This window comes from Nelusetta ayraudi, unplaced genomic scaffold, assembly GCF_046127955.1.
Source record: "Nelusetta ayraudi isolate G7.1 ecotype Tasmania unplaced genomic scaffold, CSIRO-AGI_Nayr_v1 ptg000082l, whole genome shotgun sequence".
NCBI classification, from domain to species: domain Eukaryota; kingdom Metazoa; phylum Chordata; class Actinopteri; order Tetraodontiformes; family Monacanthidae; genus Nelusetta; species Nelusetta ayraudi.
Genome location: NW_027466132.1, coordinates 2,294,777 through 2,321,407, shown reverse-complemented (window position 1 = coordinate 2,321,407; position 26,631 = coordinate 2,294,777). Strand labels below are relative to the sequence as shown.

At 47.7% G+C, this 26,631-nt stretch overlaps 1 protein-coding gene across 4 annotated transcripts in view; it reads left to right on the top strand.

The window, feature by feature from the left end:
* LOC142900313 (MAM domain-containing glycosylphosphatidylinositol anchor protein 2) overlaps positions 1-24,225 on the top strand; it is a 150,122-nt gene extending 125,897 nt beyond the window's left edge. For 2 of the 4 annotated variants that reach the window (XM_076044524.1, XM_076044526.1), the window contains exons 11-18: positions 546-694; positions 5,092-5,269; positions 10,706-10,726; positions 13,037-13,192; positions 13,286-13,447; positions 18,719-18,849; positions 19,978-20,074; positions 21,484-24,225. In XM_076044524.1, coding sequence (XP_075900639.1) covers positions 546-694; positions 5,092-5,269; positions 10,706-10,726; positions 13,037-13,192; positions 13,286-13,447; positions 18,719-18,849; positions 19,978-20,074; positions 21,484-21,572 — 983 coding nt within the window. In that variant the 3' untranslated portion in view covers positions 21,573-24,225. The remainder of the gene's footprint in view (positions 1-545; positions 695-5,091; positions 5,270-10,705; positions 10,727-13,036; positions 13,193-13,285; positions 13,448-18,718; positions 18,850-19,977; positions 20,075-21,483) is intronic. The other 2 variants (XM_076044525.1, XM_076044527.1) reach the window with 1 other exon arrangement.
* Positions 24,226-26,631: the final 2,406 nt, after the last annotated feature.

Here is a 26,631-nt window from a genome sequence, read left to right as displayed (position 1 = left end):
TAAACTGTCCCCGTCCTCTTGGTAAACTCCTCAGAAATGGCTTCAGTCCTGTTTTCTTTTCTTTTTTTTTAAGATACACCATTTAGGAAATCACCCCTTTGTGACATCACAAAGGGCACTGATACCTCTCCTAAGACTTCGACCACACCCCCAACCAGGTGATGGCTCTGCCCTCTCACCCCTACCTGTTTTTGTCTTATTCCAAACGTGCAGAAGTGTCAAACCTGGCAGTTGGCTGCAAACAGAGGGCTAAATATGATGTTTCCTGGAGATGCACAGTGGATTAAGAAAATTAATAATGTGCAGCTGCTCCCCTGGATTGTGTGGCGAATAATAGACAGCTGAAAATCAGAGTGAAGCCGAGCATTTAAAGGGGCATTCTGGTGGTTTTTTTTAAAAGAGGAGATGAACAAATCTTAACGTCTTAAAATAATCTTCATACCGACATCATTTCAACTGTACGCCAAGAGGAGCAATTTACATTTGTTTGGCGAACAGCTCGTCATGGCGCTGTCCCTCCCCCCACCCCCCTCCCTCCCCTACAGGAAAGGCCTACCCTCCCGAGTTCTACTACGACACCTACAACCCGCTGTGGCAAAACAGGCCGCGGGTCTTTGACTTCAAGCTGCAGTGGACGCAAATGAACCCCAACGCCGTGGACCGCATCGTGGCCTACCGACTGGGCTTCAGACAGGTAGGGACGCGCCGCAGCCCACTGCACGTGAATCATTCACCTCGCCGAAGGCCAACGCCTCCCGTCGAAAACGCTACTTTCATTATTTCGCAGCAGTGTCGTCGACGTTGCAGATTTCTTTCAAGGGTGCGAACGAGCCAGACGGGGCGAGAGGGCCTCTTTATCAGCGAAGTCTGCGTTTCATTTTTTTTTTTTTTTTTTTTTTTTTTTTTTCATGAATCACTAGTTTTTTTTCCCGCACAAGCGGGCAAAAAAAAAAACTCCAACCCACCCGCTGAGACAGAAGAGCTTGTTTAGCCGTCGCGTTCACGCCTTCTTAGGCAAAACCCCAGCAGATGACAGGCTTTCACAGTGCTGACGGATGGCACGGCGCTTGCATTTTTTTGTTGTTTTTTTTTTTTTGTTCTTTTCTGTTCCCTTTACCCCCCCGCCCCCCGCCTTCCCCTAACACTCACAGTTTGCAGCCCATTCAATTTCCAGCAAACCACATCGAGTTTGAAACCTGCTCCATTAGCGACACGCGTTCCAGCTTCACCTCAGTGCTGCTGCTTTTTTTTAAAGGAAAAATAAGACAAAGAACACCAAAAAAAAAACAGCAGCCAGGCACAGCCCGACCGGTCGTGTTTGGCCGCGAATAAAACTGCTTCCCATCAGTTTTTCACGCCGCCGCCGCCGCCACCGCCGCCGGGAACTCGATGCTCGAAAAACACGTCGAAAGAGAAAAAGAAAAACCGAGACCAGAGAAGAAAAAAAAAAAAGTTGTGTTTGTGCAGCTCGGTGATTTGCCTGTCTGTCATCTCAGCTGGAGCGTTTGCTAATGGATGATGTTGCACGTCAGAGCTCGCCAGACGTTTTTTTTTTCTTTCCTTTCGGCTGAAGTCTTTCCCAGCGTGTTCGTCCTGTTTATATCATATATCTGTGTGTGCATTTTTTATTGCTCGTAGTGTTGTTATTTAAATAAAATTCTGAACCTCTCACAGATTTTATTTTGTTGTGTTTTTTAAAAAGAGGATATCGGCCCGCCTGCCGCTTTTTTCTTTTTTTTTTAGAGTGCAACCATTGTTAATGGAACTCGGTTTCTTTCCTCTCTCCTTGTCTTCATTTATCAAGAGGACGCCACTCGCGACCATTATTTCCTCCCTGCAAGGCATAACAACCTTTCCTTTCGCTTCCTCTGTGGAAAGATTAAAAAAAAAAAAGGTTTTTTTTTGGCTGTGGGCGAAGATAAATAAAAAAAAAATTAAGAAACTTTTTTCTTTTATTATTTTCTGGTTTCTTTCCGTGATTGCTGGCTGTAAGTCTCGGCCGATTCAGATCTATTGATTTAAACGGACTGAATCTTCTCAGAAGACCTCCGGAGGGGGCGGGGGGGGGGACTTGGAAGCGCTTAAAAAGTGGTGAAGGTGAAGTCGAGGCAGCAGCCAATAAATGGGAAAGTGAAGAAAAATGAGGAGGATGAGAGGCTGCTTTTGTGTATATAAATGAAAGCGTGGACACCTTCTCGGCAGCTGCTGGGGGCGGGGGGGGCGGGGGGGGCGGGGGGGGGGCGGGGAGCAGCAGTAAAGAAGAAGCATCGGCGCATCGACTTCACCTCCCGGCTCTATTTATAGATCCAGCGGCAGCGGCAGCTTCCCCAGCTTGTCCCTCGGAATTATTCTCATATTGTCCTGCTGCTCCCGGCTTCGTTCCTCCGGGGCCTTTACACACCAGATGTGTTTTCTTCTTCTTTTTCTTTTTCCCTCCTTTTCTTTTTTTTCCTTCTGCCCCACAGATAATTTGCGGCATAAAAGGTATAGGTCCCGCGTTCACACAGAACCGTGTGCAAAGTGCAGTCGATTTTCGCACCAAACTCTCGCAAGCTGCAAACGAATGCGGCAACAGGTGCGTCTGACAGTAGCAGTAGCAGCAGCAGCGGCGGCGGCAGCGGCGGCGGCAGCGGCAGCAGCGGCAGCAGCAGCAGCGGCGGCGGCGGCGGCAGCAGCAGCAGCAGCAAGCCAACAGGCAGAACACCAATTATTGAAAAGTCAACTGTCAAAGCCCAGTTTCAGCAGTGGGCTCGGCTTGTTTTTGGTCCACTTTTTGGGGCTTGTTTCCTTCGCGTCAAGAAACGTCCTCAGAAATGATTCTGAGGTGACTGATGGCTCCTCGTTCAGTGCGGCCAGATCACAGCAGAGCAGCAGCCTGATCAGATCAGGAAGTACTGTGAAAGAAGTCGCAGCAAGTGATGCAATGACAGACAGGTGATCCGACCCGGGACCACCCATTCATCCATCCATCTGTCCATCCAGCCATTTGTCCGTTCATTCATCTATCCATCCATCTGGCTATCTATCCATCTGTCTGTCTGTCTGTCCATCTGTCCATTCATCTATTCATCCATCATGCATTCATCACTGCATCCATCCATCCGCTCATCTACATATCCATTCATTCATCCATCCATCCATTTGTTATCCATCCATCCATCATTCATACGTTCATCACTCCATCCATACATCAATGTGTCCATCCAGCCAACTGTCCACCCACCTATGGACTCGTCCATCTGTGTATCCATCCATCCGTCCATCCATCCATACCTCCACGTTCTACCATTGCGATTTGGAAGCATTTTTCTCTCTTTGGAAACATTTTCACATCCACATGTCGTCTCATGTCACTGCCACCATACATCCAGTGTGTTCACCCCTTCACGCTAGCCGATGCTGGTGGATCTTATGCGTGTGTGTGTGTGTGTGTGTGTGTGTGCCGGTGCGTGCGTGTGAGATAGAGGTGGGAAAAGGAAAACGGAGCCGTGGCTGAGAGGCACGTACAGGCACGGCCTCAAAAAGAAAATTTTGCGTCACCCGTCACGGAAGTAATGAGAAGGTGCGACACCTGCCCTTGTTTTGATTCTGTTGCCGGCAACTTCAAAAAAAAAAAAAAGAGAGAGAGAGAGAGAGAGAGAGAAAAAAAAACCTCCCTCTCGTCGTCCTCACTTTTGATTCGCCGTCCCCAACCCGTGTTGAAACAACTTTCCCAATCTCCCCGCCGCTCCTTCTTCTTCCCCTTCTTCTCCTTCAGCGCTGTCGGTTTCATTTATATTTCACTGATCTGTCAAGTCAGGTTGCGCCGGCGGATCAAAAGCGGCCATGCTAATTGCGGCGCAGCCAATCTACAGTGGATCACAGCCGGGCTCCCGTACATTAAACCATCCGCCTGATTATTTTTTTTTTTTCCTCCTCGCCTCCTGTTATCGCTTTGATCAGCCCCGCTGTTGCTTTAAAGTCGGGATAAAAATCAGGGAAAGGGAGCGGGAGGAGGCGGGCAACGAACTGCTGTTGCTGCTGCTGCTGCAATCAGGTGAAATTCAATCAATGCGGCCCTCTGCCCCCGCCGAGGACGCGGTGAACGGAAGGTAATGGGATGTAAAGGATGTAAACAAAAAGCCAATCGGGGGTTTGTTTTTTTTTCCATCTCGGCCGTTTTCGCTGAGCATTAATAGGAACGAAAAACGAAAGCTGCCCAAAATCCATAAACCGCTAAGTACGTTTATGATGGATGAATGTTTTTTCCCCTCCATCGACGTTCCCGAGCTGTGATTGGATTTGCGCGTTTTAGCCCGATTCCTTCAAGACGTGGAGGGTCGGGAGGGGGTGAGTTGGGATGAATGAAGCTGGTTGCGCGAGCTTGATATCGCAGCTCCTCCGCAGCCTTACTGGGTCTCTAATCCCCCTCCCCCACCTGAAAATTTTGACCTGATAACTTCCCCTTGCCGGGCCTGTCGTCCAAGTGTTCAACCATTCATAGTGCAGACTTTCTCTTCGCTGCCTCGGGCAATCGCCAGGAATTCATGAGATGAGCCATGGAAGTGATAGCAGCGCTAGCGGTAGTAGCGGTAGTAGTAGTTGTAGTAGTAGTAGTAGTAGTAGCAAAACGTGAGCGCGCTGTATTTTTCAGAAATGTCGGTTCAAAACACAACACGCACAAAGTCGTCTCGGCTTTTTTATTTGCTCCACGTCGTTCGGCTGTGACACACTGACTCACTGCTCTCCCGTCGACTCGCTAATTTCCCATGCAGCCGGCATCGCTTTGTTTTTTTTGCGTTGCTGTTTCCCCTCACACTGATTCTCAAGGATAAAAATGTAAGCCTCCCTGGTTCTTCTTCTTCTTCTTCTCCTTCCACTTCTTCCCCCTGGGCAACAACACCGTGCGTCGTAGTCTGGATTTCCAAATCAGATCACGAGACATGAAAGGAATCAGCTAATTTTTTTTCTTCCTTGCTAGCGGGGCCACCTACAGGCAGGGTCTGGCTGCGGAGCGTAAATGGCAGCAACAGGGTGCGTCGGTCTCGACTGGGAAGGTTTGTGCTACTCAGAATTTCTCATCTTTCTTCTTGTCTTTCTTCCCGCGCTCAGATGGCCCAGCAGCGCTGGTGGGAGCAGGAGATCCCCGTGGACTGGACCATCAACAAAGGGGAGCTGATGACCCACAACCTGACGGAACTGGTCAAGCCAGAGTCGTATGAGGTGCGCCTCACTCCCATCACACGCTTCGGCGAGGGAGACTCCACCGTCCGGATCATCACTTACAGCGGTACGTCAGCTCTGGCATCCCGCAGATTTTTTAATATTTGGGAAACGCTGTACACACAGAAACACACACACACACACACACACACACACACACACACACACACACTCGGCTGCGGAAGACATTAGTGAGCTTAATTAATCAGTCAGTCAGTCAGTCTGCAGGGGTGGATATTAGGCATCGCAGCGAGACGTCGACTGAGGCTCTGGTGACATTTTTCAAATCAACGCGAAGCAAAGTAAACTTTAATTCTGTAGCCATCAGTTTTTCGGAATAAAAAAAAAAAGTCTGTTGTCACAAAGTGCTTTACAAAACACTGCAGGTAATTAAACTACAGTCGTGTAAAACTTGTAGCCCTGACAACCGTTAAACGGACACAAAGCGGCAGGCATGCATTAATGTGTGTGTCTGTGTCTGCATTAATGTGTCATGTGTGAACACATTTATTATGTTCATTCTTTATTTGAATTAATCTCTCATCCACGGCTCATGTCGTCAAGGAAAAGGAAAGGATTTGGAAGCAAAGCCGTCGGTCGATTGGCAACAAACAATAACACAAGGTTAGCCACATTAGCAAACTAGCTACCACTCGCCTGATCATTACCAAGGTATCTATCAAGCGTTTATACGACTGATATTTTATTTGGGGTTCATCCCTGACAATATGAGGGGACCCTACAGCGCATGTAGGTATATCTGTGACAGGTAGCAAAAGGCTAGCTGTAGTCTGCTGAAACATCCCCAGCCACACCGCAGGCTAACGCTACAGTAGCTGATGCACCAAACACCCTGTTCTCTGTCTGTCACTGAGCTCGCTTGCTGCCGCTTGTGAGCCGCGGCTGTGAATTATTCAGCTTTGCTGCGGCTCATGATGACTGCTGTTAAAAAGAGAGAGAGAGAGCGAGAGAGAAGAATGGCCGTGGAAAGAACAGTAGCAGAAACTGTTTAACTGCCTGCGCTCTTAGTTTTGGCGGCCGCCGCTCTAAACCCCCCGAATTGTATTCGGCCGCATTAAACCGAATTGAATCCAATCTACTTCAAATTGAGGGAATTAAGGCTGATTTAGACACAGAGAGGAGCTGGAGGAGAGTACAGAAGGCAGCCAAGTTGGGATTTAGATTAAAACAAAGATGCAAAGAAACAACTTTTTTTTTTTTTTATTAAGGGAAAAAAAAAAAATACAGGGAAAGGGAGCGGCAGAAAGCCAATAGTAATGTGTGAATCAGCTGCCCAGCAAGAGACTGGACTAATTATCACTCTAGGGCTGCTCAGTTCTCCCACGCGCAGCCAAGCGTCACTGCAGCAGCGTAATTCAGGTCGGAGCAGGATCCACGTCTCCCTGCAGAGCCCCAGACGGACACAGAATTGGAAGGGGGGGGGGAAGACAATCAAACTCTAAAGTCTATGTCAAGTAGTTATTTCCTTTTCTTGCATCTCTCTTACATACAGACTGGATCATCTTTGTCCCAATGAATTCTATTATACAATAGAAATGATAAAACGTGTTGCTGGATTTATGGTGCATATACAGTGAAATAGCTTGACTATCTTTTGCCATGATGAATGCTAAATCACCAGCTCAGTGAAAAGCTAATATGCTAAAATGGGTTTTTTTTTGTCTGTCAGTTTTCTATTGGAAAACCAAGACGTCTTCAGTATTGAACTTGGAATGCTAAGAAGCAATGTGAAGACTTATTTTGGTTTAACTTCAGTGTGTTCAGAGAACTTGGATTGCAAATGGTATCATGCGTCCTTCCTCTGGGCAAAACAGCGTCCCAGTGAGCAGCTTTGCCACTTGCTATGCTGGGTCTCGGGTCCTGGGCATGAAATCAACATGGTCACCGTCTCCCCGAGAAGCTTTGATACTCAAGGACTTTGCCAAAAAAGAAAGATTTCTTTTTTGTGTGATAACACAAAGACATTAATGAAAAACTAATTAGGACTTTGGGGGTGGACCAAGGCCAAAATAGCAAGCAAAAGATATTGAGAGCTGGGACTTTGGGAAGTGACCCACGACAGACAAAGCAGTAAACCAAAAAGCACAACAAGCTCGGCTCGCTGGCTGAAGAACAAAAAAAACCATGAAGATTGAAAGGTAGCGAAGCAGAAATGGCAGCCCTCCCCTGCTACACAAACAATCTCACAAAAGAAAACACACAATTTTGCGGACCCGCGAGGAGGAGGAGGACGGGAAGAGATGCGTTTTTTTGCCGGCTCCCTGTTCGCCAGTCACCCCCGCTGGAGCCGGTGATCAAAAGAGCAGGCAGGAAGGTAGAACAACCAATCGAACACCTGCTAGCACACGCGCCTGGAGCGGCTCGGCTGATTTAGCGCGCTAATGCTCTAATTATGTCAAACTCCCACGGACCCCCCGACTCTTGTTAGCATAAAATATGCGCCTGTTTGCCTTAGCAGGTTTTCCCTCCGTCTCCCCGCCGCCGTCCCCAGCCGAGTGCTCGTCCGTGATGCGCGTAGCGCCGGCGGTTCCAGCTCCTCTTGTGAGCTGCTGGCAGCGAAAACACAAAAGCGGTTCTCGGGTCCCCAGCTGTAGAGTGAAGGATGGCAGTGTCACCGAGCTCCAAAGGCACTCTTTAGTTTTTAGTTTTTTTTTCTTTTTGCTGCAGTGACAAACTCAGCATCTGTTTGATGTTCCTCACAACACCCTCTCCTCCCCCTCCTCCTCCTCCTCCCCCGCCTCCTCCTCCTCCTCCTCCTCCTCCTCCGCTTCCCTCCAAGACCCAGGATTTAATACTTAAACCTCCAGTCGGCCCTCACGGTGATGCCGCTTCCCTCGTTCCATAAACATAAACAGCGAGCGGGCCTCCTTTCCTTAAGTCAAATCCCATCAAATCTAAATATTAAATTTCAGCGCCGTGCCTGCGAGACGGCTGTCTGGGGTCCCGTCGCTTTGGCAAGCGTCTCAGCCCCCCCTTTGAGTGGAAGTCAAATGATCAGAGTTTATTACATTAGAGAGCAAAGTTTTTAGAAACTGGGCACTGCTGCTTAAAAAAAAAAAAAAATCTTTTCTTTAAATAAAATCTTTTCGACATACAAAAGCTTTTATCAAGGTTACATTGCCCACAAAAGATTTGTCCGTCTGTGTCTCTGCTGCCAGCTGCTCACGCTGAAAAAAAAAAAAGATACATCGTTTTAATACTTTAATACATTTTGTAAGTCGCACGACCTCAGTTTGATATGGAGCGGCCGTTAATGCGAGCGCTATCGAACTCATCTAACTTTTTTTTTCGGGGCCGTCAAAGGAAGCGCTAATAATAATGTTGTTTTTTTTTCCCGTCTGCCTTCTTCTCCTCTGCTAATATAAACCGCTGCAAAGCCAGAACCACCACCACCACCACCCTGGCAAAGTTAAAAGAGGAGGTTAAAGGATCCAGCTTGGCTGTGTGTGTGTGTGCGTGTGTGTGTGTGTGTGTGTGTGTATCAGTAGCCTCTGGCACTGCTCTGTGCTCAGCAGCCACATTCATCTCGGCGGTGAATCAGCCCAGTTTGAAGCTGCTGGTGGAGGGAAGAAACATATTTCCAGCCAATATTTCTCTTTTTTTTTCTTCTTTTTTTTTTTTGGCCCCCGCAGGCAACAGAGGGTTAACCACACTGTTTGATTGAGATCTACAGAGTCCATAGAATGTTCATGTGAGTCTGAGAACACAAAGTAAACATTGGAAATCGGAAACAATGAAGAAATAAAGTCTGACCTTAAAAACACGAAATAAAGAAGATAACTTTGATTTTTTTAATTTTTTTTTTTTATATGAAATCAGAACTTGCAAGTTGTGTGTGAGTGCGTGCGCGCCCTTTCATCCAGCAGCTCCGCAGCGGCTGCACTGCTCCTCAAGACATATTTTGCCTGTGCGGGAATGATTTGTTATTACTCACTTTAATTGGCCGGATTAAAATCAATCCAGCCCGGCCGACGGCAGCGGGGCGATTCATAAATCACGCGGCAACACCGTTTTCCACGGCTAAAGCTGATGGTGTCGCGTCCAGTCAGTGCGGCCGGGCCGAGCGATCGATCATGGAAGCGGCCATGAATCTTCCTGACAGGTTAAATGGTTATTTACTTTGCAAAAGAGAGAGAGAGAGGGGGAAAAAAAGAAAGTGAAGCGCTGATGAGCTAGCTAGCTCCGGCGTGATTGCCCTTGACCTTTGCTGCGCTTCGCCGACGTGGCGTTAGCATCGCGAATTTGCAACCAGGCCAGAGCGCCACGGGTCACGTGGTCGGAATTCAGTCTGAATGTTTTACCTTGATGGGACGTGATTGGAAAAGTGACGAGAAAGACAACTACGTCTCCGTTGTTTAGGGTTGAAGTGTGCAGGATTCTTGAGATTTTGAAGAAGAAACAGCGACATCAAGTGGTTACAGTTCAGTCACTACAGTGGCCTGCACTGTAGTGCCTCGTCCACCTTCTTCTTCGTTGGTTTATTCGATGATGCGAGCGCCTACTTATGAAACGCGCTGTCAGGCAGCTGGATTGTCCACACCAGGCTTCCTTAAAGACCCTTGATCTATGGATAGAGAACGGTTCTAATGATAGGAAAACCAAATTACTTTTAGTGTACTGCAATTATACACTTATATTAATGTGTCTATGGGCAGCATATTAAGCTTTTACCGATATGAATATCATAAACCAAGCCAAATATTGCACCTATAAGTTTGTATCAGCAGAGGGACAAAGTTAGCCACAGTTGCGGTTTTTTTTTTAGCATCCAAGCTAAACTCACAGGAACAAAAAAAACGACTGGTGCACTTGGAACGAAGCTTCTTTTACCTCCTCCGTCCAAGAGGAAACTTTTTTTTTCTTTTTTTTTTTTTACTCACTGGATGTGTGAATTAAATTCCGAGGATGGCTGTTTTGCTTCCTCCGAACGGCGACGCAGCACAAAAAACCTCGGCGGCTCGGCTCGGGATTGAGTTCTTCTGCGCCTTCAACGCGCTTGCCGACAGTTTTTCATATCGCAGGACAATATTTCCGGCGCTCCCGTGGGTCTCTTTCATTTCGCTTTATTGCATCAGCGAGGTGCGGCCGCCCTTAATGCATGCAGGCTTTTATTAGCCGCCGACAGCCGGATGAGAGGTTAATGGCGACAACGGCTGCGAGCCGCCGAAGCCGACGCCTTCGCTGTGACCCGTAAAGAACGGGCAGCCAATCAGCCGCCTGCTAGACTCACCTTTCTTTTTTTTTCTTCCTTTCTTTCTTTCTTCCTTCCTCTCCCCCAGTATGATGACTCGACCTTTTCTCACAGTCTTGTTTAACTCTGTGCACATTTCCCTCCCATGAGCGCTTTGCACTGCAGGCGGCGCTATACCACTGCACTACCTCGGCTAACGACTCTCCCTCTCTCCCCCTCTCTCTCTCTCTCTCTCTCTCCCTCTCTCTCTCTCTCTCCCTCTCTCTCCCTCTCTCTCTCTCTCCTCCACAGCTCCCATCAACCCTCACCTGAGTAAGTAGCACTTTGGCACATCTCAGCACTCTTGTCACAACACAGAGATCAAAGCTCGCCCCCCCCCGACCCCGAGACGTGTCTCTGAACAAGCCGCAGTTCCAATTACATTCCACCGGAGGCGCCACCGTCCGAGTCGTGAGCCGCGTCTCTCGAGTCGGTCGTATCATCTCCGAAGCTTCGTCGCTTCCGGTTCAAACGCCGATTCCAGTTTAGCGGCGGTCGGAGTTGAGGTCGAAGGTCAGATTGGGCCCCCCCAAACAGGAAGTCAAAGATGGTGTTTTTACATCAGGGCTTGCGGGTTCCCACATTTCATGGCGCCTCCAGTGGAATTCCAGAGTTTCATTAAATGATCTCTGATGAAGTTTGCACTCAAACTTGTGATCTGTCTGACTGACTTGTTGAGAGTTTTTCAATAAGAAGAAGAAGAAGAAGAAGAAGAAGAAGAAGAAGGAGAAGGAGAAGAAGAAGGAGAAGAAAAATCCACCTAATTTGCACGTTGCCTTTTTTTTATTTTCTTTTTGCATTTGCGTGCATGTGAGCCCAATTTATTTATTGAAGCGTTTTTTTGTTTGTTTTTTTGTTTTTTTTTTGTTTTTTTTTTATTTTGTATCTGTTTGTGTTTCTCTTAACGTTCCGTCGTGTTTGCGATTGTGGGAACTTTGAACAGATTTAAATTATGCACGCCTGGAGAATCAGCACTTAATCACTGTTTGCCGCCGCCGCTGCCGGAGCGCTCTTGTGCATTGTGGCTTATTTGTTATTGCACATACATGCATATATACATATATATATATATATATATATATATATATATATATATATATATATATATATATACATATATATAATTTTTTTCTTACTTTCCCTTGGCAACAGATACTGCGGCAACAAACATCCTAATCACCAACATCATTATCCAAATCCCTGACGGGGACTTAGCTACCTACGGGCTCACCCCTCTCCCCCCCCTCCCTCACACACACACACACACACACACACAACCTCCCACCGAAACCCTCCTGGTTTCTTCAGGCACAGCGAGCGGATGGCGTTTAGTTAAGCTCACAGCTGCTTGGGTGGGAGTGTGCTAGCGTGTTAGTAGAGGAGCAGCGCCTCCATTCAAATGTGCGAGTCAAGAAGGAGAGGCGGCCCCTCTGTTTTTTTTTGTTTTGTTTTGTTTTTCCTCTTGCTCGGCCGAGGCTCCTCCCACTTTCTGACCTCCTACCTTCGCCCCTCTCCTCGTTCCCTCCCATTACCTGCGCAGGAGGGAAAACTAAACAAATAAATAAATGAATAAACCTGCAGGTTCTTCTCCTCTCAAGGTCGCCACTACAAACTGCTCCCAGCTAGGTTTTAATAAATCAATGAATATTTATCGGAGCCGGTTGCCTCGCGCGCTGCATCCTGATGCGGGACCCCGCTGCCCAGTGGAGAGGCCCCCCCGGTTCCCACCCGCACCGCCCACCAGTCTCTGTTTGTTTGCCGCGCGGATTAAACAGAGTTCTCCGACCCTGTTGATCCCACCGGCGCCCCCCGGTGTTAAAAAAACAGAGCCCTCTCGCTCACAACATCATCCGTTGTTCTTGATTAAGCACCCGGACGTTGTTCGTCCTCATCCTTGTTTGGTTTTGTTATGAAGTGAAGTTTCACAAAGGGGAAAGTGGAAAGAAAAAAAAAAGAGGCGCGATGGGGGGACACGGAGGCGGGCATCCGACTTCCCGCGTAGAGTGGTTCCATGAAGCAGCGGCACTTCACTAAACCTCCATTTCATGGAAACACGACACATTTCATGTTTATTCATGAGAACTTGAGGGATCCCGATGAACCTGCAAGTGGTCCCATGTCTCTAGGACAAAGTTGACTTTTGACCCCATAGACTTGCATGGCATTAGGGTTAGCAATAAGGCTGGAATTAGGGTTAGGGTTACTGCTGGAATTAGGGTTAGGGTTCCGGGGTTCCTCATGGGCTAGAAGCCCCAAATTTGACGTGGCTGTGTCTTGAGGGATCCCGATGAACCTGCAAGTGGTCCCATGTCTCTAGGACAAAGTTGACTTTTGACCCCATAGACCCTAGACCCGAAGCCATTAACTTTCAGCGTAGGGTTAGCAACCGTTTTGTTTTTTTTGTCGAGACTTCTTGTCTTCACTCACTTACAGCATCACACACACTTAGACACACTCAGCTTTCAGTGCCCTGTCATAATGAGATGACCCTAAGTGTGTGTGTGTGTCTGTGTGTGGTGTGTGTGTGTGTGTGTGTGTGTGTGTGTGTGTGTGTGTGACCCCCTGCTCGGTCCGGCTCACCAGGAGAGTTCCACTGCAGCTTCGAGGAAGAGCCCATCTGCATGTTCAGCCAGGACCACAGCGACGACTTCGACTGGACGCGGCACAGCGCCGCCACCCGCGACACCAAGTACACGCCCAACACGGGGCCGAGCGGCGACCGCAGCGGCTCCAAGCAGGGTGAGGTGGCCCCTCTGCTGTCCCATCACTCCCCTCCCTCCCGAGATATTTCACATAACCGCCGCTCAAGCCAACTTTGACCTGTGTTTCCAGGCTTCTACATGTACATCGAGACGTCGAGGCCGCGCAAGGAAGGCGAGCAGGCGCGACTGCTCAGCCCCTTTTTCAACGTGGCGCCCAAAAACCCCTACGGCATCACCAACCCTCCCGCCTACTGCTTCAGCTTCTACTACCACATGTACGGCAAACACATAGGTACGGTGAGACCCGGCCGCCTTTGTTTCGCACCGCTCTGCTGATTTTACGTCGGCGACCGCGCCGATATCGGCCGATATTAGCACAGCAACCGCAGTAGATAAAACTTTTGTCTAAGTTTTTTTTTTTAAATCAAAGTTTTCACGATGCAGTGCAGTGGTTAGCGCTACCGCCTCCCAGCAAGAAGGTTGTGGGTTCGAACAGCAGCTGGTACGATTAGCGCACAACTAAACACAACTCTGCGAGACGCAGTGTCAGAGAAGACGTATTTTTCTAAAGAGCCAGCCACCTCTGTTGAAGTGGCACAAAGCCTTTCCACGCCACCACTTTCAAAACCTCTGTCCGCCGCCGACAATGCTCAGAACATGCTGATATGTATTTTTTTTTAAAAGGGAATAATACAAAAATGGCAAGCAGCGCATCAGGGAAGGAGAAAAATCGCAAGAAGCCGAAATTTTGTCATTTTCAAGGTGTTTTTCCCCTGCGGGGCCGTTTCAAGGGGAGCTTTTGTGCTTTTGTGTTCAAATTCTTCTAAGTGCAGCCATCAGATGTTTCCAACGAAAGAAAGTTTGTTTTTGCTTTTCTCTCTCTCTCTCTCTCTCTCTCTCTCTCTCTCTCTCTCTCTCTCTCTCTCTCTCTCTCTCTCATTCTCTCTCTCTCTCTCTCTCTGTTCTTTCCGAAGCGGTGCAAAATCCCAGGCATTACCTCTGTCATTTCATCCCTCGAACGCAGGTCCCCAACATCGATAGCGGAGCCTGTTTGCGTGTTTTATCACCCGTTCGCCTCACACACCTGTCGATTCCAGTCCGTGCCACATCACACACCAAAAGTGTGTGTGGATCAATGTTTAAGGATTGGCACAGTTCGAAACCAGACGCGTCGGGAGAAGGTTTGATTCTAGGAAAAATGCATTGATAAAGCCACAGCTGAGCGTTCAATACAGCTTAAAGAATAAGAAAAGTTACCTTAGGTTTGTCAAATTCCCTTTTTTAACTCAGATTTTCTAAAGCAAAAAATAATAATAATGATCTGTATCGGTATTGGTATCAACAATATTTCTTTCAGTATTTCAATCTTTCAATCTTTCAAATGGGAAATCACCGGTTTCACGTCACTTTGATCGCACACGAGTGGACAGACTGTCACCCACCAGTGCCGACTGGTGAGCTCCGGGAATAGTGGGTAATATCGACTGACAATCAGAATCGTGCAGACTTATAAAAGTCAGCAGCCATGTCAACAAAACAAAGAAAGGGGGAGAAAATGACATTCGATGATTTGATCCACTTCTGCCTCGAAATACAAATTTTCCACAAAGTTTTCAGAGTTATTCAAGATGCGACTTGTCTGAACACGATGTGTTCCTCCTCCAGATGCAACATGAATCTCGTAATAAAAGAAAATCTGCTGAGGGCCACAGAAACGACTAGCAGCCCTCGTATTTGTCCAGATTGCAAAAGTTTTCTGAATATTCATTAAAAAAAATAAAAAAAATAAATAAAAAAAAACACTGAGCGGATTGAGTTTCATGGCGATGCCCGAGCTGATAAAACGCAGCGTGTTTTCCACCACCTGCTCTTAATTCGGCATTAACCTGCCGCGCCAGATGGCGTGTTACCTCAAGGCCTTTACGCTCAGGATGCGCACAGAATATAGAGGCGTTAAAATTGTGAAATGTGTGAGAAAACAGCAGCCCAGAAACCAGGAGAAACCAGGAGAAACCAGGAGAAACCAGGAGAAACCAAAGGGTTTGGAGGAAACTCTGGGAATGGAACGTTTGGCCTCACCAGAATTCTTTTCTTTTTTTTTTTTTTTCGCATTTTACGATCTGGGTGGGGCTAGTTTTAGTCCTGTTTGCCTGATCCGAGCAGGAAGTGAAGCAGCTGATATTTGGATTCTCATTTTCTCATCTGTCAAACGATATTTAGCGCTGACAGAAACTGAGTATATCGTGAAATGATCAGGTCGCAGGTTGAGGCGTCCAGTTTGTGGCTCCACTTGCAGAATATTTCACGCTTGAAAAGTTGCACGCTGGGTCTTTAAGCTCAAAAATAAAACCCAGACATCCCCCAGTTTCATTCCAGGAGTGGCTTCCACCTCCAGACTTGTGAGCCAATCAACTGTGCAGAGAGCCCATATGAAATATAAAAATATATATATTTTCTCTCCCTTTGCCCTAGTAGTATTTTCTATGTGTGTGTGTATGTGGTTGAAGGGTGGACCTTTAAAGGGAGCAAGACTCCACAGGGGGGGTCTGGAAAATAAGGAGGAGTCTTTCTAGTGCTCGGGGGGTGAAGGGCCAGAACATCTGGAGAGGCCGAGAATGAGGACGAAGGTGTCGGGAGGGCGACTCAGCGGGAGGGGGGGGCTCCTTGGGCTCCCCGCCGGGGTTGAGTAGGCCGTGACATTTCCAATTTGCTCGAATTGATCGTCGGCCAGCGCCTCTCTCTCCCTCTCTCTCCCTCTCTCTCCCTCTCTCTCTCTCTCTCTCTCTCTCCCTCCCTCTCTCACCCCTCGCACGCCCGCCCTCCCAGTCTGTGTCCGAGCCGACGCTCCCAGACTGCGGCGCGTTATGATGAATGGGCGAAATGTCAAGGACTCCAGACTTTGCCTCAGATGCTCGGCAGCCGCAGCCGCCGCCGCCCCCCATTTAGTATTCTGCCTCCTTTGCCTGCGTGGAGGAATCTTTGCTCGGTGGGTTTATTTTTCATCTTGAAAGAGAGAGAGAGAGAGAGAGCGAGGGAGGAAAAAAATGTTTCAAATCAAGGTTGTCAAAATAATTTTTCCACTGAGAGGAGGGCCAAATCAGGAATTGGAAAACAACTTCCTCTAATTAATCTCCAATAATTGAAGCACAATGTGTAACAGCAGACAATGACAAATCCTTTCAATTCACCTGGTGAAGAGAGCAGCATTATGTATCAGACAAAGAGCTGATTTGAAATCCCATAACCATGACCAACATCTTCACACTCCAGCTATTATTACTGTATTATTACTATTAATATTAACATTAACATCTTGACTTCACCTGTCATTGGTTCCACCGGTGGTCGCCCCCTGTGCAGGTTGCAAAATCAGCCTGAACTGCGGGAGCCGGACTTTTACAGCCGCGCGTGTTCAAGCGGCAACGTTTCCCCCGTTGGGATAATTATACATCTTTCAACCTCCGGTGGGCTGCGTGAAACGACTTGGACACGACACCCCCGCCCCTTCTTTTTCTGCCGCCGCAAGCAACTTTCTCCGTTTTCTGCTTTAATTTTTATCCTTCCGAGACTTCTTCATATTTACGGCGGCGACTCGCCAGATCCATAAAATGTGGCGCGGCTCCACCTTAAACACTCTGAAATCCATTAAGTTTGATTCACTCGGGTGGTGGGGGGAGGGGGGTGGCGGTGGGGGGGAGGGGGGGTAAGAGGGGGGGCACATTAAAGTGGAGTGGCGGCGCCGAAGGCCAGAATCGGGTCGATAAGGAGTTCTCGCCTCCGCGGTGGCAGCGGCTCAAAGGAACTCCTCAGCTGCCTGGCGGGGAGGGGGAGGGGGGGGGGGATACCTGAGACAAGGTCACGCTTAATTACTGGAGCGCACATCAAAGTTTGCCTTTCGGAGGCCGTGTCGCATTTGTTTATGGGATTAAGTCGGAGCGGGCGGTGGCACAGCCAGCCAGTCTGTTTTAAGCCTGACCTTCCGAGCGGCGCCGCAGTCATCCTTTCATTAGCGCCGTGCGTGTGTAGGGGGCGGGAGGTGTGGCTGGGGGGGGGGGGGGGGGGGGGGGGGGGGCGGAGAGGGGGGCTGACCCCTCCCGCCTCAAAACTTTTATCCGACGAGCTGCATCGGGACCCGACTCGCATCCTTCACAGATCTCCATCAGTGCGGCTTCCACAGGTCTCCTTCTTCTTCTTCTTCTTCTTCTTCTTCTTCTTCTTCTTCTTCTTCTTCTTCTTCTCGGCTAATATGGGCAACGCCCACGTAGCCACGAGCCAATCAACTCAGCGGATCGTTCCTCCCACAACCACCCGAAACACTCGGTCAAACGGATGAAACCGCAGTTCCTCAGAGACAACGACTCGCTGGCCTGCCTCTCTGTGTGCTTTCTGTTTTATTCTATTTTATTTTTTCTTTCTCTCCGGCGAAGCTAATAAGGAGCCTCGCTGCCGCCGCACTCCCCGCGAGATGCACTCGGCTTCCGAGAGCCACTTCCTGCCAGGCTTCCTCCTCCTCTGCGCCACTTCTAACCCGATTTGGCTGTTTTTCATGTGGCTGCCGCCCCGACGGCTGACGAATACGCCCACCTGCTCCACCCCCACCTCCACCTCCACCTCCACCAACTCCAACCTCTGCCGGGGCTGCGGAGGAATAAAAAAAAAACAAATCCCCGCCATGATCGCCGCGCTCGGAGCGCGGGATAAAGCCGCTTGCAACCGGGTGTCGTCATCTGACAGTTTTATATCAAAGCCCGGTGGCCAGACAGGAGGTCCCAGCAAGGGGAGCCTTCAAGTCAGACCCGCTATATGTTCCGCTCTGTCTCAATAAGCAGCGGGCTTGTTAGCCAGGCTGCCCTCCAGCTGTTTTTATGCAGAGCCTGTGCGTGAAAAACCCTTCGAAATTGAAATCAAAGTGAAGTTGGAGGAGGGAACACGAGAGGCAAAACACGAAAGAAAATGGCAGACTCCGCTAATGCTAAGCTAAGCTAAGCTAGGGCGTAAACAGCCGCCGCCAACATCCAACAGGCGGCGTCTTCTCGGTCGTGAAATTTATCTCTGTTCTAGAACCAATCAGCTGCCTTCACGGGTGAAGCCGCAGGAGCTGGAAGAGGCTGTTTCAAGCTGCCCTAAAAACCACAGAAGAAGAAGCTGTTCCTGCTGCTGCTAAAGGGATTAGCGTGGATGCTGCTTCAGTGAGCGCTGAGAAATCTGGCACCTTCTGAAGAGGAAACGCTCTCTATAATATGATGGATCATTACTGTATGATGAAAATCAGTGCAAAAGCAGATACTACAGGATGCAGGGATGTGTTTAGAGTCTGGGCAAAACCTCCCGTTGCACCTCTCGCAGCTCCTCTTCAACCTCCAAAGCCTCTGTCTCTCACTGCAGGCGCTTAACATCCATAAACAAAATGCAGATCGGCCTTGGAGCCTCACACGTGTCGTAGGTGTTGCCAAGAAGCGGCTGCCGCAGGGTTCCCCTTGGCCGCTCTCAACGTGTTTTCACGCCTCCCTGTTGCGTTGACCTCAGATTTTTTTTGACCGTCTTTCCCCTCCACCTCACGCAGGGACGCTCAACGCCTTCCTGAAGCAGAAGGGCCAGACGACCTCGGACGGCCCCGTCTGGTCTCTGAGCGGTAACCAGGGTGACCGCTGGAAAGAGGCCAAAGTCAGCATCCATCCCACGGCGTCCTTCCAGGTGAGAGCCAAGGAGAAAAAGCATCAAATCAATTCCATATAAACTGGATATATATATAATTTTTTTCTAGTCGTTTTTTTTCTGGGATAACAAAACGTAATTCACTTTCGCCGTTTTTTTTCTTCCTCTCTCCAACTTGTGCGGTGAAGTATTGCTTTCCTCAGGGGTGGGCAGGTAGGGAGGGGCTGCCTATTGATGTAGCACTCGGCAAAACCTCGATATGAAGCAGGGAAGTGGATGAGATCAGTGTTTGCTGCTTCGCCGTCAGGAAAGTCTAATTTGTGTCGCCGGCAAACACAGGACAGCAATATTCTCCATCATTTTTACGACCGCCGTTATGGAAAGTAATTACATCTCCAGATGCGTCCCCACCGCCCCCCTTCCCCACCCATGTGTGTATGTGTGTGTGTGTTCGTTGCACGCGTGTGTGTGTGTGTGTGTGTGTGTGCTGCCCTCGCTTCAAGCTGTTCAGACACGTTGCCATTTTTTTTCTCGACATTTTATTAATATTTAAAAACTAGATCACACGCTCACTGCTCACTGTTGTTTTAATTTATTTTTCTAATGGCCGCTGGCGGGGAAAAAAATAAAATGGGATCATTACAAAGGTCCCATTTAAAAAAAAAAAATCACTTTGCCAATATTTTCTTACAATAAATGGGTTTGTCCCGAAAGTGAACTCTGTAGGATGACAGAAGTCCATCCGTTTGCCTACTTCACTTTTTTTAGCGAGCATGAGCGACGGAAGGCAGCCCTCTGTGATGTCACAAAGGGCATCAACACCGCTCCCAAGCCACAGGAGCAAGTGTTGGCTCCGCCTTCTAAGGACTATTTTGTTTTTCTGCCCCATCCAACCGCCTGGGGGTCCAAGGCAGCATCAACTTCAGCATGAAGCTAAAACCCAGAGTTTGGCTGTAAACAGAGGGCTAAATATGCTGTTTTTAGGTAGATAGATAGATAGATTGATTGATAGATAGATAGATAGATAGATAGATAGAAAGATTGATTGATTGATTGATTGATTGATTGATTGATAAGAATTATGGTAATCTTTTCGGGGCCTTCACAGCAGCGCTTGATGTCCTCGTTATTGCGCACTAGCCTAACACTTCCTTTTCTCAACCGCAGGTGTTGCTGGAAGGTGTCCGGGGACCGGGCATCGAGGGCGACATCGCCCTCGACGATGTCACGCTGGAGGAGGGGGAGTGTCGAAACCAACCTGACAGTAAGTGGCACCTCTCCCCCGGTTAATCACCCCGCTCCCCCTGTCCATCACTCCCGCACGGAGCGCTAATCCACATTCTGTTGCGGGCCGCCCGACTTTAATCGCTCGTCCATCGGCCGCACCAGCTCGCAGCCTCGCACACAGTTGCCGTAGCGACGGCGGTGATTTAATCGCAGGAGCGGCAGCAGCGTAATTGCGGGGACAACATGCGAGACAGCGAGGAAGATGCCGTAAGGAGAATTGACCGCAGCCGACAAGGTGAAACTGGTGGGAAGCAGCAGCATCAGCAAAAAAAAACAAACAACAACAACAAAAAAACACGAAGGAAAAAAAAAAAAAAAAACATCACTGTCAGATGTCAGTTTGACCTTGACGTTGCTCACGCATGTACCCGCCTTAACGCGCCTCCAGTGATTCAGTGCGGGGCCTATTTTTAATGTCTAATGTCACCGGTGGGAAATAAGCAGCTGTCACGTGAACTCTGTTTAATAGTCCGACATTATTAGTCACGGGGATCCATTATGGCTCCAAATATCCATTTATTATCCGGGGCGGACGGGGACACAGCGATGCGGTTCAGTTCGTGGATGACTCATGTGATGTAAACAGGAGGAAACGAGGAGCCAAAGAGCATCTGGAGCTTCTAGGAAGGCATCTTTGCCAAAAGGTTTTGGGACCAGCAGCCACTTCCTGCCTCCAGTGACCCAGACAGAAAACACAAGCGTCGTCCCTATTGACTCATTAACTGACTCATCTGCTCCTGCTGCCGCTAGCTCCTTAGCTAGCGGGAGCAGCGACGGAGAGACCAGACGACATGTTACTTGTTGTGCGACTGCTGTTTCAACTACATTTGTCTGAGTGTGTCGAGTTAACGGCTGCATCAGCCCAGTGGGAGGAGCTACAGCTCTGGTTTCTTGATTCAACCCCCCAGTGAACGAACAAATCACTCAGTCACTCACTGTTACCCGGCTCCATTTGCAAAACGAACGAATGACTCAGTTGCTGTAAGAGTGATTGACTCAGTGACTCAAGTGACTCAAAAACCCATTTCCTTTTGGTGGCTGACTTATATACAGAATTCAGTTTCCCATCACTGTTATTTACTGTATACCGATCGTGAAAACTTTGTACTGTCCCAGATAAATGAAAAATCACAATAATTCACATTGTTGTGATTTTGATGGTGCATTAATTTACTTGTGTTAAAATGTTACGTTGTAGGGTCCAAAATTAATTTAGTTTAATATAAATTCAAGCAATCAGTGACTTAGCAGATTGTTTGGCAGGTTGTTGTGGTTTTTGGAGGGAAAAAGCAGGAACTAGGACCTAAAGGGCGGAGCTAGTAAGGGGTGCGGTTTTTCGTTTGAGTGGCAGCTCACTGGATTTTCTAATTCATCTCATTTTCGCAGACGGCAACTCCAAGGACCCGCTGACGTCCTCCCATATATGGCTGCTCTGCGCGGCCCTGGTGTTGACCCTGCTGGAGGGTCAAAGGTGACCCCTCACGCCGTCACCCCAGAGACGATGACTCAGACCGAGTCGTCTGTGAACTGAACCCCTAGGCATCCAATCACCAAAGATTCACCGCATCCAGAGGGAGCTGGAGGATGAAAACACCCCCCGACTCGGCCGGGAGGACGGAGCGGGAAAAACACGGAAAAGGAAAAAAAAAACATTTCAAAAGAAATTTCCGCGAAAAAGTAATAAGGAAGATGCGACCATTTTTGTTATTCTCATAAAGAGACTTCTTCTACTGGGGGATGGTGGTGGGGGAGGGGGTGGGGGGGGGGTGAAAAAACAAAACACCTGGACGACTTTGTGAGCGCGGAGAACGAGCCGAAGGAGTTGCGGAGCTTCGAGGGAGGAAAGTTTGTAAAGCACAACGACAATTTCAGCGAGTTTATCCGCGCGAGAGGCGGCGAAATATATTTAAAATAAACCACAGCCGCCTCGTCGAGGAGGACGCGTTTTTCTCTGTTTGTGGGTTGCCTTGTGGCACCGGACGGCAAAAACCGCAACACTCACACTTGTCTTTTTTTTTGTTTTGTTTTGTTTTGTTACTTTTTGTGTGTGTTTTTTTTTTTTCCCCCACTCTGGCCCTGCCTCACGTCACACGACTCTCTTCTTTATCTGCTCGGTGCTGTACTGGTGGAACTAAAAAAAACAAAAACACACACACACACACACACACACACACACACACACACACAAGGAGGCAAAACATTGTTGGTTCTGTCTGCTAGCTCTTCCCCCCCTCCCTCCCTCCCTCCATACAACTCTGTAGCTGCCTGCGAATCTTTTTCAACACTGTGCTCACAAGTCCGAGTGGCGGTGGAAACGACGACGGCGAGAGGAAGGGGGCGGAGTCAGAGGAGGAAGGAGGTGGGGTCCCGGTTGGTTTCGTTCGGGGAGGGGAGGGGACGAGGAGGGGCGGGGACTAGCGTCTCTGCCCGCGGAACAGAAGCCACTTTACTTTCTGCCATGAAACAAAAGTGCCTTCAGGTAACAAAAAACAACAACAACAACAACAACAACAAACAAACAAACAAACCCGAGTTGTGTGCCCCGGGTGAGACATTTTCTCCCTCCGCGTTTCCTCCGATGGGCTATTTTCTACATGTTTCTTTCGTCCCACAAGTGCTGGCGGGAGGGCATGAGAGCCGAGTGGAGTGAGGCGTGTGTGCGCGCGTGCATGCATGTGTGTGTGTGTGCACGTGCACCGTGGTCAAAACCTTTTGGAGCGACGACGATGCTGAGGACGAAGCTCGGAAAAGACAATTTGGATACAAATAACGGAGGCTCTGGAATCTCAGTCTGCGTTTTATTTTGAAAGGAAAGAGCGGCGGAAGAGTCAAGACGCTCTGATGACTGGGAGAAGACCAGACTCTCTCCTCGTCATCTCTCTCCTTCCTTTCCTGCGAGCATTTTTGTTCTTTTCTTTTTTTTTCTTTTTCTTTTTTTTTTAGAAATCCAGAGGAGAACATTTGCAGAACAAAAAAAACAAAACAAAACACTGTACAGGGAGGAACAGAGGAACTTTTGGGCTCTGTCTCGTCCGCATCCTCCGACATTTCTACGGAACTATGTAAGAATTAAAAAAAAAAAAAAAGATAACGATGATAATAATAATGATAATAATAATAATAATAATAATAATAATAATAATGACCATAACAATAGTCATGATATTTTATTACTCTAGCGAGAATGTTTCTCTGCTTTTACACAAACTGTGAAGATTGACTGTGGAACATCTACCTGAGACCATAACCTTAACCAGCGGGGGTTTTCAACGACAACAAAAAACAACAAAAATGTATTGTAAAAAAAAAAAAAAAAAAAAAAGAACGAAAATAAGAAAATGAATATTCTGTTCATTGTTGGTTATGACAAAAAAAATAATGTTTTGAGGACTTGTGTCTTGTTTCTTATCAGTTTTATTTTATTTTATTATTTTTTTTCCCCGTTGAAGATGACTTAACTTCCTTTTTCTCTTCTTGTCGTCTCCCTTTGCATCGCTTCAGTATCAAAGCTAGCGGGAGGCGCGGCATCAAAAACAAACAAAAAAAAATAAACAAACAATTTGGTAACTTGTATAACTTGTAAATGTTAAAGAAGCTCTATTGGAGAGGTTTATGATAAATGTTTTATGTTGGAGTACGGGAAGCACAACATACAATTTAAGGTCTTGACGTATATTTAAAGAAAAAGAAGAAGAAGAAGAAAAAAAAAAGAAAGTCCGTTTTATATTTCTCTGCACATACGGTACATAACCTGCAGCCACTTGCTTTTCGACACTGGGAAACATGTTTAACAGCAAACTGACCATGTTTTTCTTTTGTTTGTTTTTTAATCTTATTTCATTTTTGAAAACAGCTGTGATTTTCATGTCCATTGTGCAACCAGAACACCGAGCGAAAAGAAGGAAAGTGGACGCTAACGGTGCAAAAGGTTTGGCCTTCAGTCGCGTCGGTTGTCCAGCAGATGTAGCCGCTCTCCAGTGGAAGCCTGCAGAGATCCGAGTGAATCACTTCAAGTACAAGGAGCCGTGTGCTGTACGATAACTTCGTTACATGTGAAGGACGAGCGGGCAGAAGCGCAAAGCATTTCAGGGCATCCTTTGATATGTGCTGTCTGTTTTTTATTTTAATCTCCATCAGAGCCCAGATCAAAATGAATGTAAATGGAGATCTGGGCTTCTTACGAGACCTGTACTACAAAAGAACGTGTGTCTTTGTGTGCGTATGTATGCTTTATTTTCGAAAGAACTTCCATTGAGTTGTTTTTTTTTTCTGTTTGTTTTTCGGCGCGTGGAGTTTGTCGGACACAGCCCCTCCCCCTTCTCTCCCCCCCGAGACGTCCATCAAGTTAGCTAGATGCTACTTTTCTCCAGCGGCCTAGAACGGTGAGTTGGGTGAAGTGCCAAAGTGCCCAGTGCAGTCATCTGTGTGTGTGGAGATGAGTTATCAAGAGACACCTTGAGATATATTGGGAACTGTTTCTGTTTATGCCCCTGAGCACCTGCTTTATTGACAAGACTCCTCACAACAACTCCTTAGTCTACTAATTATCCAAGTAATTACAGCTGGGTTTCTTGAAAGGGCACCGTTGTCATCCGCCAGTCAGCCCATGTGTGTTCACACTGGAACAAAATACAGTTTGTGCCCTTAAAAGGGTTAAAAGGAGACAAAAGAAGTTGAGTACAGAACAACGTACGTGTCACTACTTCACCCAACACCATGTTGGTGGTGGCGTGGAAAATGTGGCATAATGACTTTAGCGCGCAAGCTAGCTATGCTAGGTAGCGAGCTAAATGTGCTCCAGGCCAATGTGCTAGATTCTAATCGGGCTCTAATGTTGCGTCTGTGTGTGCGTGATACAGTGACTTCCTCACCATCTGTTTGCAATTAGCTGTTAGCGGTTTGAGAATAGTAGAAGTAGAAGAAGAAGCTGTCAACAGAAGCCATTTCTGGTAAGTACAAAAACAGCGGTGTAACCCTGACAACACTCATAACTAAGTGATGAATACACGGCTTTAAAGTTTACTAAGTGAAGTGTGGTGATTTGGAACAGATAGACACACTTTTGCTATGGTTTCCAGTTTGGCTAATACTTTGCATTGGGGCCTAAAAATAGGAAGAACGAGGCCCTGGTTTGTGCGACGGCGGCGGCATTAAAACATCTCCAGATCGCTAATTAACACCTTATGTCTCGCTTGTATAATTTATACAAGACCCAAAGGGTGAGTTACAAATTTAACAGGGACTGTCAACAGTCGTTTGCCAGCAGGCTCCAGCGTGGAGACACAGTCTGGCACGTAACCCCTCAGACCCAATTTGAAAATGATTCATTTTGCTCTTTGTCATGCGTGGATTATTCAAACCACATAGGACACGTTCACCAGCGAGGTTCTGGAGGGTTGTAGTAGGGATATTTAGCTTTCGGCCAAGCCAGGCTAAGGTGGCATTTCCAGCTATTTATGCTACTTTAAGCTAAATGGCTGCTGGCTGTGTGTTCACACGCTAGAGAAATATGAGAATTTAGCGGCTTCCTTGTGTGTTTTGGGGTGAAAATACAGTAAACCGGCATATTTCTCCCAAAATCCTCCTCATTTGGGCTCAAAGTTTAAGAGCGGTAATGCCGTCGCTGCTCACTAGCTTTTCAAAACGCTTCACAACAGACTGCGTTCTTGTGTTGCACCTCCGGTGACACAAAAATAAAAGTTCTGGGGTCCATTCATCAGGAGAAGCTTCATCCGTGTGAAAGAAATATTGTGTCATTTTCCAGGAGCCAGGCCTGAAATTGGACAGAGAAATGAACCATTGTTTGTTTGCGCGGCTGTTGCAGCTCTCATCATATCAGTGATTTACGTGTCTTTGCAATTTGCTCCATCCAGACGCTGCCTTTTTTCGTGTGTGTGTGTGTGTGTGTGTGTGTGAGTGAGAGTGTGTCTTTGAGTGTGCGTGCGTGTGCGCACTTGTGGGATGAGAGCCCGGCAAGTAGCTTAGACACTCGGCTCGCTTCTATTTATTGATAAAAGTCCTCTAAGCTACTTCAAAGTACATTGAGGAGGATTAACACTGGGGAAAATGTAAACAGCGATGTGACACTTCTCCTTACTGGAGTGTTTACCGGCTTCGCTCGGATGTGATTAGAGGCCGCCGCAGCTCCGGAAGGTGTGAAGGTCTTTATTGAGTCAAAGGAGGTGGAAACCAGTTGCGGCTGTTTGTAGCATTTTGACTTTGAGTTTCGCCGCCGATCTTTCATGAACCTTATTTTGGAACGTCACTTCCTGAGACCCGGGAAAGTTGAGAAATCTTTTGTTTATCTTTTTTTCTAATTAATTCTCCACCGTTCATTCCAAATCACACATCTTCATTAGCACGTGGCTACCGTTGTCTCAAACGCAGTGCCGCTGTTTTGTGTTAACAGGAAGTGCCAGCGGTTTTTTCCTGTCCACCTCTCCGACTAAGTTTTGATCAGCAGTCGCAGTAACGTTATCCATTTATGACAGGACCCCGATGTTACGTGCCACCATAGCTAGCTAGCATACTATC